Raw genomic sequence first — 16,011 nt, forward strand, 5'->3', positions numbered from 1 at the left:
CCCTTCTAATCTCTTACTCCTGACGAAGGCGGAGCTTCCGCCGCAACGTTGACCGTACCCCTAGGTATCTTTCTAATACCTTAAATTGAATAAATCACTCTTTTTTTTGCTTCCCCTAAATTCCTTGCTTGCCTTTCATTCCTTCATATATCCTTTTGTGTGAATAAACATATACCTCCTTCATATATATATATATATATATATATGAGATACGCACGTACATAGTATGCCGAATAATAGATAATACATAATCTGCAAACAATTTAGGTGAAGTTTAGCGGAATGAAGTAGTCAACGTAAGGCAACTCCTTGGCGGCTCCCTTGTAGTAACGCTTTCTCAACGATGTCCGACCCCACTGTGGACCGCTGACCATGGTATCGAAAATCCCATGCGAAATAGTGGCGTCGTCTGACTGTTATTCGATGGAATACATGGAAAGAGCAAGCGCCGGATGTTGAGAATATGCGCGAATATGATATACGGCGCCTTTTGTCTGAGCACCGCCCTCTCACTTCTCCGCTGAGGGAGCGACGTCACGCCGCTGGAGCTTCTGTAGCCATGAAAGCAGCACGATCTTTAAAATTCGATTATTTAATATCTAAGCACTTTTCAGACGAAAGAATTAGTCAAGCAGATTGTCGGCCGATGTCGAACATACACTCTTAAAAAGGAGCTTCACCGCATAGCATGCTCCTAGCCAACCATCATCTCGAATGATATTGTCATCTGCCCGGATTTGTTGAAAACGGGAGGCGTACGCCTTTTTTGTGACACTTATGCTGTTCATAATTGTCACAAAAAGGCGTACGCCTCCCGTTTTCAACAAATCAGGGCAGATAACGATATCATTCGAGATAATGGTTGGCTAGGAGCGTGCTATGCGGTGAAGTTCATTTTTAAGAGTGTGGTGGTGTCGGTTTCATAGATGGGTTTCCGAATTCCCCGGAGGCCCTTCCTTCCAAAGGCCGCGTTTAGGAGTGCAGGAAGGGGCCGCTTTTGGGACCACAGAAGAGAGAAATGCAGGGGGAGGGACGAAAATTTCCCACGGTTCCCTCGAAGTCGAAGCGTAAACGCCAGCCCTGGAAAGAGATTTGTTTCCTTGAGTTCCGTCCGCTTCGCGCGACTGGGGTACCCCTTTTCTCTAGGCCTTGCGCTGATTGGTGTAAAACCTTGGTGTAGAGAATGACATTTTAACCTTTTTCCAGGGAATTCCGAGATACTCAGGATCCGGCGTCTGCTCTTGTCATGTATTCCATCAAATAGCATTCAAACCAGGTCACATTTTCACGTGGGATTTTCGATATTGTGGTCAGTGGTCAACGAGGAATAAAATAACACAATAGTTTCGGAATCGACTAAAACGGATGGGACCGCCCCTCCATAAACCGACAGGGTACTCGGTTGAGCTCTAAACCCTCTACTTTCCTGAGACGGATGGACATAAAAAAGCAGTGGCCTTCAGAAAGATTATGAGACCTGAAAAATGCGTGTCAGAAGGAGATCCCAATGTGGCCGAGTGGGATTAGTGACCACAGATGGTGCCACGTTGACCACCATTTCAATGACCCGTAGTAGCCCCAGTGAGAGGTCAAAGCAGGTGGCACAGATCTTCAGCTGACGTGTGTCTATGAACACACGCTCCGGACGGCTGTGCGCATTCTGGATCTGCGGAAAAACAAATTTAGGGCAGGTGCTGAAGCATTCTCTAAGTTTGGCGCTCTAGCAGGAGTAACAAGACAGGATATATTTTTCAAAATTGTTATAGTGCGTGCAGATGTTCCCCTTTATCCTAACCCGAAACGTTGTCCGCCGAAAAAGAGGACACATTGAATAAGCGTATGGAAGCGTCTATTAGTCTCATTTCGTGGTTTCCTAAGCAAAATATTCGTATATATTTAGATCATGACCACTCTCTCACAGGGATTCAACTTCAAGTGCACACGATAAAAGCTTAACAGCTTAAAGGTCAGCTCCGGGGAAAATTCATTGTGACAGATAACAACAAAAACCAGTAGGCGGCACAGAGGATAGTGCCTACTGAATGTACACCCAAAATATTTTGGACAAATACCCTGTAGTTACAGAGAAATCGATTTTTTTCCATTTGCCGTCCGATCGTGGGCTTGAACGACTGACGTCACGGTCAGCTTTCGCTTTGGCCCTTCTTTGCTTGCTTACTTGCTTGCAGTTTCGCAATCGCCAGCAATCGCCAGGCTGAAAGCGAAATCGAGAGTCGCCGGTACGTTCGGGCACCGTTCTCTTCGTTTAAATTTCATCATAATCGTTTTGTCTCGGCTGGTCAGTATACACAACTTCGTCAAAGGGTCACATTGTGAGAGATGTGGCGTAAGGGAATTGTGAGAACGCCTTGCTGTATGAGCAGGTACGCTAACAACAATGATTTTTGTTCCAAGTTCCCAGTTGATTTCGTGCGTGATCCAGTGGGACGAAACCAGTGGTTGAGTGCTCTGAACTTATCAAGGCAACAGTCGTGTGTGCTCGAAGCCATCTGCGCCAGAACGTTACGATGTCGTTCACCTGACGGTCGATTCGGACTCGAAAAAGTCGTTGAAAAGGGATGCGGTACCAAGATCCCTGTCTTGTTCCACGACGACAAAGACGACAGTAGCAAAAGACCAAAGGTGCACGTAGGTGTCCGCACGAACTTGCACACACTATGAACAGGTGAACGACAAATGTGGGGCTGCTGAGCCCTACAGTCCGCGGTTGTATGTAAAGCTATGCAGTTTTTCAGAGAAGTTGGTTGCGAAATTACATGAGTTTGAAGACGTCTGAGCACAGAGAAGGGCACAGAGAAGATGACAGAGTCAGAGCAGCTGAAATCAGCAACAACTTCAGGGTTGCTGGTTTGAGACACTCTGTGTCTGTCTTGACTTCTGTGTGATCACACTCAGCCTTCCCCCACAGGGGTGACATAAATCCGCCATCTTTGTAACTACCCTCAAGCGGGTGCAAAACCGCCACCTTGTCCTGGTCGCACGTCATAGAAAAAGTAATTTTGAAGTCATGTGACTTTATTTATATGTCGTTTTGCCGCTTTCCGATATATTTCCGTCGTCATAAAGCCAAGAGATGAACATATTTTGCCAACGTAAACTATGCGTTGCTTCTTCCGCAACATGGTAGTCCATTTCTCCTTAGTTTATGTACATCGCATAGGCTCAGTCAGTCTTAACGAGCCGTCGTCATCACATCTTCCGAAGTAGTCAACAGTAGGAGGCCTTATGTGCAAAACTGCGCGTTTTACTGCGAGATTATCGGATAAAAATAATTACCGTGGTCCAAAGATATCCAAAACGTTGCGCAGAAACAACAACCACATTGTTTATAAACGGTTTGGCTACCGATCACGGACGCGACCATCTTTGAGGTCACGTGTGCCTTGATGTTTGCTGTGACGTGCAACCAGGACCTGTCCAGGATGCATTGCGTTCACCCAGCACGCTTCCGTCTACGGAGCAATACATTGGATGAGAGCAGTACATTGGATGGTGGAGAGGGTACACCTATGCCGAGGAAGAGAGAGTTGCTCATTTCCTGTCACGTGCAACTCAGAGAGAAACAGCCAACGGGTGCGTGATTATGTTTTCGCTATGGTAACGATGACGAAAATCTGCAATCGTACCAATAATAGTTGTCCCGTGAGAAGAAGAAGTCGTCCGTCCTCAGTTGCGTTGTTACTACGCGTGCTCTCGGTCTTTCGGTGGCCATTATGGATGCCATGCAATCACAGGCGAAACGCGTTCGATGACCCAATTTTGTGTTCTACACTTCCCCCAAGAACACGGGGGGGGGGGTGTTATGTAGGAGGGGGTGGCGCCCATATGGGCGCCCTTCGTGAATCTAGACTTCGTAGTAACCTCCTCGCACGACCGAGTTTCGGCAGATTCCGCCGTACGAGCTTTTTGTGAATCCGACTCCTGCAATAGCAGCCGGTACGATGCTATGCGTCTCGAGGGTAGTATCTCAACTTCGCTTCGCAACATCACCACTTTGATTCTTCTGAATACGGCATTCATACATTTTGCATTACAACTCAACTTTGCACTACGATGCCCAATCGCTTTACGAGGACTGAATGCCCTTCGGAGCTTTATACTGGGTGTTTCACCTAACGTGTTATTAATTCCTGTAAAAAAAAAAAAACATCACTACTTGTCCGAAAAACATGCGGTCAACGGTAATTATCTTCTGGGAGCTTTTGCTACGACTTGCGCCGGTTCTAAGTAGCTTTTTTTAGGAAGTTTAATTTTCAGAATTGAACTCGAAATTTGCCACGTGAAGAAAAATGTTTGATTTTAATTTTTTGTGTCAGAAATAGAGAGCCCGTGTAGGAAATACCCCAACCTATTCGACGACGCGTTCCCTGTTACACGGGCAACAGCTGAAAAAAAATCGAAAATCGTCGTTCTGAGACGTGCGAGATCCCGGTCACCCTCCTTTCGCATTCACGAGGCACTGTGATCGATAGCCTTGCCCCACCCCTACAGCTCCCATCTCAGTGTCACACTAGCTGTTGCCGCTGCTAATAACACCGCGTATCGTTTAACTCTTATCTGTCTTTCCTCTGCCTCACTCCGCAATTCCTTTGTGTTTGTGTGGTGTGAAATTAGCGAGTTTTAGTACATCGGATGGTCTTCACGATACGGTCCTGAAAGCATGATAAGCCAATTGCTCTTATCTTTGATGCGAGTGACATAACATTGTTAAGCATGGATTTGATGAGTTTCTTTTTCCTATCGTTTTCGTAGAGTTCTACCGATGTACTAAAACTCGCTATCTGTGGATGAAACAGTCAACAAATAAGAGAAACGATACGCGGCGAAACAAGGATGTTATTATCGGCGGCAACGGCTAGTGTGACACAGAGAGGGGAGCTGAAGGGGTAAGGCAAGGCTTCCTCTCATAGCGCTTCATGACTGTGAAACGCAGGTAGCCGCCGCTTTGCCCGTCACGGACTCGAGAAAAACGAGAAAATGTTACTCCCTAAGAACCAATAAGGGCTCGACCTTGAGAAAACAAATGCCGTGGCCTATAATATCGCTATTCGCGTTTTTCATGACCTGTAGGTGGCGCATCTAAACTCCGACATGGCGGTCGTATCCCGGTTGTTGCTTAGTTTCAATTTTGAGATTTCTGAACTGTAATGTTGATTCTCTATGCGTTGAAGGCGAACGAGTATTAAGCCCTGCACATATACCTCTGGCGGGCGTAACCAAGTTGTCCAAAGAGAAGGCTATAGTTGTCGCGTATGACTTGCGAAGTTCCGGCGTGTGTGATCAACCACACTTCGTGGAAGTGAACTGCACGTTTACCGGTTGCGAGGCCGAAATAGCAAGCAGCGAGTGTCCTCCGCTGCAGGAATGTCAGAGAGATGCAAGCACACGACAGCTGTGCTCATGCTCTCTTACAGATAATATCTTCTAAGTGTGTAGCGCGTGTACGAATGTAGTTTAGAATTTACAGGGTAATGTTGCGACACCCGTGTGTCACTGGTGCGTATGTTTTTGGGAAACTTTGACGAAACGTCGCATTCTTTCAACATTCTTTCCCAGGTGATTTGACGCGCTGATTCAAATGGACAATTACAAAGCTGACTTGGCATACGTCTTCGCGCTATCCCTTGCGCTTTCGTACACACAATGGCTAGTCAAGTTTGGAACAAACTTGTTCTCTTTTGCCTAGGCAAGGTTTTGTTTCCCTTCCTGATGTAAGCGGCACAGAAATGTGCTTCAGAAAAAAAAAAAAAAAGAATATAAAGAACATTCATCACATATCTATGCAGTACCGCTCCAAGAGCTCTGCTACACACACACAAGCATTGCATGTAACAGGTTTGCTGATTTTGAGTCCCTCAATCCATCTCTTCCGAGGACGCGTCAAAGTAGGTGGTATTCCATGTGTGGAAAGAAGAAAACGCGGAAAGACAAACTGCTGCCCCTTGGCGCGCAGAGTCGCATTGTGGCACAGAAGAAGAGTCGTTTGGTTTAGTTTGTTGGTCGTTGTCTGCATTGTTTCCTTCACCCATGATTTCAGCAGCAAAATACAGGTGCAGCTCAGCGAACCATGCGAAAAGCGACAACTTCTCCACAAGTGAACGCGGAGACGGTCGTGTGAACCTGGATCGGCTAGTTCTGAGTTTCACTGCTGTGCGGCGTCGATTTGACGAAAAACGCGAATATCTCTATAGTTACAGCACAGGCGCCGCCGTATAGGAGCGGTGGGCAGGGATCGGCCGTCATTTTTTTCGGTTCGATCCGGGTTCAGGCATTTTGGTTCGGTTTAGGTTCAGCTCCGCAACAGCGCAAAATATCGGTTCGGAGAGGTTCAGGAGTGAATTTTGAGCAGACTGCAATGGATTGAAAGCAAGCACAGCCGTACGATTATCAAATAACACGAATATACTTTTGTCAACGAGAGGATAGAGAGGTAGCAAGCCAGCTGGTGGTACAGATCGATGTGATAGATCCATGTCTGTGTTGTCGTTTTTTTTTGTCCCCTAGTCTCGGGTTTTTAAGTTATGGATACTTTTGTTGTTGTTGTTGTTGACGACACACCAATGGCTCACAGCAACACCGCGTGTTACAGATCTATATTTCAGGTTCAACATTACAGTAGCATACTGTACTCTCTATGTTCACTCATCGTATACACCCTGTCACATCCTGCTCAGGGACTGGACGTTATTTTCACAGCTCAAAATGAAAACTTCGTGACAAAACAAAACTTCAAAACAACTTCAAAACAAAAATCGCGTACAAGGAAGACTAGCTACAACTAATGCTACAGCTGCCAAAAGGAAGAAAGGAATAAAAAATAAAACTTGACCGATGGCGCTTCTTGTCCTTTCTGACCACATATATTGATATATTTAATTGTGCCGTGTAACATTACATAGCGCGAGACGCTCAATGTTGGCTCATGCCCGTTGCACCAAACGGCGCCTTCACGAACGCGCAGTCAGGCGCTACTTTTTCTCCTTTGGGAACAATATAGTTCACTCGCCATAGCACGATATTGAACACAATTGTGTTTAGAACGTCATTTCAACCTACATTTGGTGCCCGAGGTACCATATCAGTGATCGATGTTACTTCGGATGATGAAATCGAGCACTCAAAACTCCGACCTCAAAACTATATAACACAATTCAATGAACGCAATAGCTGCAAGGATGAAATACAAAATACGTCGCGCACCTGGGTTGCAGTTTTGTCTTGTTCATTTTCAGTTTCGAATTTGTTTGGCCACGCGGCTTAATCCGCCGTGTAAATTGTAGTTCCGATCACTCACAACGAACAATTAGTCTGAACCGTTTCTCGAACCGGTTACCGCCTAAATTTTGGGGGGTTCAGTTCCGGTTCAGCGAAAAATACGGGGTTTTAACGGTTTTCGGTTCGGGTTTAGTTTCGGTGCCGATCACTGGGTGTGGGTAACGGGACTACATACGCTCACATCCCACTCAACGCTAAAAGGCCAAGTCCACTTGGTATGGTAAACTGGCAAAATAGTACATACGGTGCAAAAATTACAAGTTTGAAAACAGCTTGGTTACATGGCATAAATTGCAAAGTCTTTTAGGCTGAAAAAGAAATAAGAGTTCACATCGCAATTTCAAGGTCAGCTCCAGGGGTACCTTAACTTTTTGAAACTGTAACGATATTCTGTCACGTGCCGCGCCGTACAGCCTGCTACGACGTACAACAACAACAACAACGAAACAACATCTACGAGGTCCCGAGTAGAAGAGATGACAATACCAGCTATAAAATCATCACTGATGTACCTAGCTGTACCCGTCCTGCTGGCACTTAAGGCGGCTTTTGAAAGCACCAGGGTCTTAGAGCACAGAACATATGGTGGAATATTTCCAAATACTCCCACTTTGTTCACACACGATGGCTACAACTTTGGCAAATTATCCTTAGGAGACAAAATGTCCACCTTTCACATTCTTCACTGAGATACGGGACACTGGCAATGAACCATCTACTGGAAGTGAAGTACCAAGTCTCAATGACGATCCTTTTCGGCCGCGTTAAACGAAACCTCACATGGGCAAAATTAATCCACAGACCCGACCACTGTGGCGACGCTCATGATCGCAGCTGTCTCGCGACGTAAGGCCCGAATTATTATTACCAATGAAGATCCACCTCAGGACGTGTCGCCTGAACCTCGATCAGAGGAAGATTCCCTAGTTCAATTGCGAATTGCCTTCAGTATCGCAAGATAACGCGGAAATCCCGGTAAGTAAATAATGTTTTGTTACCTTCTGAGTGATGACGACGAATAGCAATTAGCACATCATAACTTTTGCAATATAGAAGCACATATCGAACTGTGTCTGAAACCATTTCATTTCCAGAAAATGCCCCCATATTGTACCCGACACCGTTTGAGTTGACTGCTGAAGCCAGACTGGCTGGCTCGTTTATTGAAGTGCTCTTTCTTAAGTGTACATCAGGGTAGTAGTAATGAATGGACACAGACTGCCGCCAACTCACAACTAGCCTTAAACACGATTTAATTAGCAATTAGAATTAATTGGGACCCCCACAGTAATCGGCATCATCCAGAGTGTCATCACACAAATTGGGGAGCGTCTAACTCGTGTTCAGGCCAGCTATAAGTTGGTGGCAACCTGTGTCCATAAAAAAGAAAAAATAGATAGAGATAGAGTGGAGAGAAGTCGATGATCAATGACACCATCTTGAAGAAAGTGGTCCGGAACGGCCGCTGACCATTGCTGGGCGACGGAGCACAGAGGCAGGTTGCAAAGCATCACAGCTGTGACCACCAGTTCCGGACATCCTGTGACGTCGGCTGTGACGTCACCATGGCATGTCTGGGCAGGTTAGGACACCTCTGGACATGCAAGGAGAAAAACACTCATAATACAGAGGCTGGGAAAGCAAGAGTAAATATGCTAACCATCAATAGCTAACAACAAAAAGAATCGGGCACAGAAGGAAAGCAGCCCACCACAACAGCAGCGCAAAACGCAGAGCGAACAGAGTGCAGAACGATGCGACTGCTCCATCCGACAGCCAGGCAGAGAACTGACTCGTAATGGTTTTTTCTCCTCTATAAAGTCCCGCATCTGCACCCCCTAGCGGTTACTTTCTTAACTAATCTCATGACAAAATTATTAAGAATCACGCCAGCGCTACTCTCGTTTCCAAGGCAGAAGAAGATAGAAAATAGCAGGGATGCCTGGACAACAGCAACCAGCACCCGACATGCACGGGCACGAAAATCATAAAGAAGGGGTGACAAAGTTATGACGTGAGAAAGAATTAGTTACACAACAAATCAGCCCACCACAACAGGAGTCACTGGGAGCACAGAACGATGCGACTGCTCCATCCGACAGCCAGGCACAGAACTGAATCGTAATGCTTTTTCTCCTCTATAAAGTCGTGCATCTGTCCCTCTTGCGGTTACTTTCTGTACTAATTTAATCGCAAAATTGTTAAGAATCGTTCTGGCATTATTTTCATTTAAGTCAAGGGTGCAGCAGCACTAGCGTCATCGTCAAGACAAGAACGATCAACATGAACCTTTCGTGTACAAAAAAGAAAAAATACAGAGCATCAACAAAGGAAAGCATGCAGGTCAGGGTATGTCAGGAGCCCGGTCACACGAGGAAAAATTGCATGACTGCCGGGCAACAGAGGAAAGCAAACACAGAAAAACATCTGAACAGAGTGAAAAAGACACTCACTATCATCGGACATGTACACTGCATTCCCTCATTGTAAATCCCCTCGAAATCCCCTCAAAATGCACCTTTCACCAGTGACGAACCACACATCCAAACCCCGTCAGAGACAAACTGTGTCCCACCCGAGCCTAGACTTTTCCACTAACGGCCAACACAATTGGTAGGAACAGAATTAACGCGTCCTCACCTGCCAGTGTCCAAGAGAGAAGTGAATCCTTGCATCCTCTGCAGGCCTTGCCCATTGGTCCTGACATCAGCCTATTGTCTCAGGGCAACACTGTTTTTTCCACTAATGCTCAACTGGACAAGGTCCACCTGAAACAATAGCGCCACGGCATGACGTCATCACCCAGGCATGCAGCTGCATGGTTCAGGGGTGCGTACGCTCTAGACAGGGGACCTGTTACTTATTGAATCACTATCCCAAGATTATTTCCTTTATTTTTCTATAACGATTGCATAGGAAGCAGAAAAACTACTGCAGAAAAACACCATGCATGAAAGCTGATCGTAGGAATTCAGCATTTCAATTCCAAAGTCTTACTAAATGAGATTTACGAATACAGGAAAGAACAAAATATTCTAACACTTACCTTCATCAATGGCTAAATACGACGAGCTCAGAAGAGATGTCCGTCCCATACGATAGCTAGGAAGATAACTGAATAATGACTCTTTGTTCCTCCTGAATAAAGCCATGCACCTGTCCCCCTTACGGTTACTCTCTGAACTAATTGAATCACAAAAATATTAAGAATCATTCTAGCACTACTCCCATTCAGGCCAGCACTATCGTCAAGACAAGAATGTGTCTTTTCAAAAAAAAAAAAAAAAAGAACAGAACTACATGTAGAAGGATAGCATGACTGAACAGGTCTGGGCATGTCAGGACGAGCACTGTCACGTCAGGAAAAACCGCTTGTTTGTCAGAAAACAAGGGGAACAAAAGCGCAGAGAAGCACTTCAAGAAAGTGGAAAACCAGCATCCAACTATTCTAAGCACACACACTCCTCTTATTCGAAGAACAGTGCTCATCATAAATCCGTCCAGGACAATGCACACCATCGACCAACCTCCCATTTTTCTATTGCTACACTTTTTCCCAGTAACGATCAATGCATTGCTACAGACACCTGAAAGACTGGATGATGTCATCACATCCTGTCTCAAGAAGGCAGCGGCAACGAGAAACACTCATATTATTTATTGAATCGCTGGATTATTTCTTTTTTCCTACTCTTAATGATATTCATTCTTACATTAAAATTAAAAAAGTATTAGCGATTTTCACTGTAAAGGCTTATCATGGTCATTAGAATAACAACTGCAGTAAACTACCATTGCTCTTTGAAATAAAAAATTGTGACCTGGAACACTCAACATCATCACCAGGCTTATGTAATACATGGCGCTCAACCTTTTCTATGCTCATACATTCGTTGTCTGCGGCTACACCTGCGAGCAAAAAGGCGCGAAAGCCTGTGGGCAAAGTTCCATTCGCGCTCGACGGAGGACTGGACAGAATGCCGTTACGGGAACAGATATATGATGTGATTGCATTCCTACTATATTAATGATTATTGCATTGCAGTTTAGAAAGACTATCACAAACGTCCGTACTACGCTCAACTATAATTTAGGAGCCTAGAAATTCTACTTTCTATGGAAACTATAATTGCCCCGTTACTTGGATTAGTATTAATCAAGCGCTCCAATTTTTTCTCTCTTCCCATTTCAGCCTTGTCATGCAGTGAAGCAGTCTGACATCCAAAATAATTAATTTACACTGAGGGTGGCATACTAGGAATTTCTGTCCTGCACTCAGATGCAACCATTTCTGCACAAATACCTATAACTGCAAACAGCTGACTTCCTCAATACACCGTTCTCCTAATGACATCTAACAAACAAAAACATACAAACCCTCTTCTCACGAATTCAGCTTTACCATGCGGCTTTCTTCTGCATAGAATCAGTGAAAAAGGGAAAAGGCAACAAAAAATTGTGCACACTTGTGCTTGAATTGCAATGACTTCAAAAACCGAAGCATATGGTAATAAACTAAGAAAAAGACACCCATTTCTGCTATCAGAGAATTCTTGCATAATGCTACATACACAGCCGCATTGCCCTTGCGTTAAGAAAGCATAGGTAAGGGGGCACACAAATTCGTTTAAGCGAGCCGGGAAAAGGCTTAAAACGGAGCGCTCAGGAATAATAGCAGTCACCACACATCGCTACGAAACTCAATGGCTAACACAAGATAACAACTAGATACTAGCGGCGGGTAAAATTGTAACAAGAAAGACACTGCTAAAGAAGCCCCAACATGCCATGATGTCGTCACAAACCAGGAAAAAGCACACACGTGCACGCACACGCACAGACAGCAGCTCAGGAACGCACAAGGAGAGCTGCATTATAGGAATTTCTCCTCCACGCTCATATACCAGCATTTCTGCACAAATACTTATAACTGCAAACAGCTTACTCCATCAACATATCAAGCAAAGTGAATACTGACACTCAACAACATCTAACAAAAAACAAAAAACAAAGAAATTCAATTCTCATGAACTCAGCTATGCCAAGCGGCTTTCTTCTGCTGTACCTGGATGCTGACTGTTTCCATTCATCTACATTCTGAGTAAAAGCAGTGAAAGAAGAAACAGCCGTGAAAAATTACACGCACTTGTGCTCCAATAGCTGTAACTGCAAGAAACAGTAGCGCACGTTAATAAACTGAGAAATAGGCTCTCACTTCTGCTATCAGAAAATTATTGCATAATGCAATACACACAGCTGCGTTGTCCCTGCGTAGAGAAAGCACAAGACAAAGGTACACACAAATTACCTTACGCGATCAGAAAAAATCACTTCTACTCGGCGTGTTCGCCTTCTGATCCCGAGATCGCGGGTTCGAACCCGGCCGAGGACGCCAGCAACTTGGTGGCAGGGTACAAGTTGCTTAGACACGCCGTCTTCCACGAGGGACGTTAAATACGGGGTGCCGTGTGATGAGCTTTCATCGCACGTTAAAGAACCCTCAGGTGGGCAAAAGCAATCCACAGACCGACCGCTGTGGCGTCGCTCATGATCTCAGTTGTCTCGCGACGTAAACACCCAATTATTATTATTATTATTACTTCTACTCGGGCAGCATAATACGATATATGCCAAATTTTTGGAATGGAATTGCAAGCCGCTGCTGAGCAATTACACACACACACACACGCACGCACACAGGACAACGCATAGAACACACGACCGGGGAAAGGCTTAACACAGAGCGCTCAGGAATAATCGCAGCGTTACCGCACATCGCTACGAAGCTCAACGACTAACACAAGACAACAACAAGATATTAGCGAAGGGTAAAAATTGCAGCAAGAAAGACACTACTGAACAAGTCTAGCCATGCGACATCGCATACAAAATACTGCTCATCGAGGAAAAGGCCTAAGCCTCCGAGAGAACATCATAGAGCATACACAACTTCATGTTTCTATTTCGCGCAAACTAAACGCGGTTTGCTATTTCCTGCTCGGAAAACGACGTACAAATTTTTTAGGGAGCAGAGAAATATAGGAATTTCTACTCTGTGCCCAGATACTAGCATTTCTCCTCAAAAACCCATAACTGCAAAATTCAGCACTGCTTACTTCATCAACATATCGAGCACACAACAAAATCAAACAAACCCCACTTCCACTGACAGAACACTATTGTTGGGCATTGGGCGTTGGGCACTCATAAAATAGCCTGCCCAAAACAAAGACTTCACCAAGTTCGCGAGACAATTCCATTAAAAACGCTCGGCCTATCCTCTAGATAGCAATGCAAACGCGATTACCCTTATTAGTTTTTTTAACCCAATATTTCACGCAATAGTGCATAAATTTATCGCTCGTGCCACCCGATAAGGCACACACAAAGAACTTACTTGTCAAGTGGGGTCCCAGCTTCACAAACGAGCACGCGCTGTCACATTTTTTGTAGCCACATCGAGTACAAACCCAAAGTCAATTCACAACCACATAAATCCATATTATTCCTCAGGTCAATAATTATCCTACCATCGTCAAAACGCGGTAGAGACATATACCTATACGAATGTGAAACAATGGGTCTTCTTTCCGGATGTAATAGGATATCGCCAGTCGACCGGCGCGAACCAAAAAACAAAATAATTGCGTGTTTGCTATACATCCAAGCGAAAATGGTGCCATGCTTTTGCACAGCAATTATGGTACAGAAGAGAATTCACTTCTTTTTGCTGTTATTTCCTTGCACCCATATATTTTGCAAGAGTACTATAGAGTGGAACGGGTAAATGTGAACATCATTCGCTACACACTGTGGTTCTCATCATTTTTAAACCAAACCGCTTAACATGCGTTCATAGGCCTTCACTAAATAGGTGAGCCGCTAAGAACTTTGCAATTCCAGCATCGCTGGCTGCCAGAGCTGACATTGTAGTACCCTCACGATAAATCTTTTATTCCAGCGACAGCAGAATGTATTGAAAAAGGCTTCAGCTCTGTAAGGTCAGCCCAAGGCGTGTTGATGGGAGCACACTGCTCTGTTGGGTACCCAAACTTGCAGCCAGCGATGCTGGACCGATTATTTTATTTTATTTTATTTTGAGTTATTAGCAGCTCACCTATTTAGTGAAGGGCTATGAATACATGTTAAGTGGTTTGGGTTAAAAATAATGAGAGCTACAGTGTGTAGCGAATGATGTTCACATTTACCCGTTCTACTCTATAATATTATTGAAAAATATATGGGTGCAAGGAAATAAAAGCCAAAAGAAGTGAATTCCCTTCTGTACCATAATTGCTGCGCAAAAGCACGGCACCATTTTCTCTTGGATGTATAGCGAACACGCATTCTTTTCTTTTTTGGTTCGCGAGGGTCCACTGGCGATATCTTATTACATCAGGAACGAATACCTATTGTTTCGCATTCGTATACGTATATGTCTGTACCGCGTTTTGACGATGGTAGGATAATTATTGACCTGAGCAATAATATGGATTTATGTGGTTGTGAATTGACTTTGGGTTTATACTCGATGTGGCTACAAAAAATGTGACAGCGCGTGCTCGTTTGTGAAGCTGGGACCCCACTTGACAAGTAAGTTCTTTGTGTGTGCCTTATCGGGTGGCACGAGCGATAAATTTATGCACTATTGCGTGAAATATTCGGTTAAAAAAAATAATAAGGGTAATCGCGTTCGCATTGCTATCTGTAGGATAGGGCGAGCGTTTTTAATGGAATTGGCTCGCGAACCTGGTGAAGTCTTTGTTTTTGGCAGGCTATTTTATGAGTGCCCAATGCCGGTCCTGTTGCGGTGCATTTGATATGCTTTCCTGAAGCAGTGTGCTTTCTTCTTGTAGTGTGGTTCACGCCCTTAGCTCCAATTCTATCAGTAGAAATGAATAGGAGTGTTTGTTTGTTTGTTTGTATGTGTCTGTCACGTTCGTAGCGCTGTTCAAGCTTTGTTTTCTTTGCAACAATTCAGACTTTACGGTATTAAGCTGTCCGAGAAGAAGTGACTTTCCCTGCTCGCTTAAGATAAATTGTGTGTCCTTTTTCTGTGCTTTCTTCATGCAGGGACAATGCAATTCTGTATTTAGTATTATGCAATAATTATCTGATTGCAGAAATGGGTGTTTTTGTCACAGTTTATTAGCGTGTGCCTCGTTATTTTATTTTTTTCTCTTATAGCTATGCGAGCAAAAGTGTGTAATTTTTCACTGCCCTTATTTCTTATTTTCTCTACTTTTACGCAGAAGAAAACCTCCTGGTAAAAGCTGAATAGTGTTCTGTCAGTGGAAGTGGGGTTCTTTGTTTGACTTTGTTGGGTGGTCGATATGTTGATGAAGTAAGCAGTGCTTAATTTTGCAGTTATGGGTTTTTGAGGAGAAACGCTGGTATCTGAGCACAGAGTAGTAATTCCTATATTTCTCTGCTCCCTAAGAAAATTTGTACGTCATTTTCCGAGCAGCAAATAGCGAACCGCGTTTAGTTTACACGAAATAGAAAAATGAAGTTGTGTATGCTCTATGATGTTCTGTCGGAGGCTTAGGCCTTTTCCCCGATGAGCAGTATTTTGTATGCGATGTCGCATGTCTAGACTTGTTCAGTAGTGTCTTTCTTGCTGCAATTTTTATCCTTCACTAATATCTTGTTGTTGTCGTCTTGTGTTAGCCGTTGAGCTTCGTAGCGATGTGCGGTAACGCTGCGATTATTCCT

General features: G+C 44.4%; 1 protein-coding gene across 3 annotated transcripts in view; it reads right to left on the bottom strand.

Annotated features, from left to right (window-relative positions):
- LOC135396544 (E3 ubiquitin-protein ligase RNF123-like) overlaps window positions 1–16,011 on the bottom strand; it is a 502,532-nt gene that overhangs the window by 34,630 nt on the left and 451,891 nt on the right. For all 3 annotated transcript variants that reach the window (XM_064627582.1, XM_064627583.1, XM_064627581.1), the window contains one exon: window positions 1,478–1,666. In XM_064627582.1, the coding sequence (XP_064483652.1) occupies window positions 1,478–1,666 (189 nt within the window). The remainder of the gene's footprint in view (window positions 1–1,477; window positions 1,667–16,011) is intronic.

This window comes from Ornithodoros turicata, chromosome 6 (genome assembly GCF_037126465.1).
Source record: "Ornithodoros turicata isolate Travis chromosome 6, ASM3712646v1, whole genome shotgun sequence".
In the NCBI taxonomy this organism is placed as follows: domain Eukaryota; kingdom Metazoa; phylum Arthropoda; class Arachnida; order Ixodida; family Argasidae; genus Ornithodoros; species Ornithodoros turicata.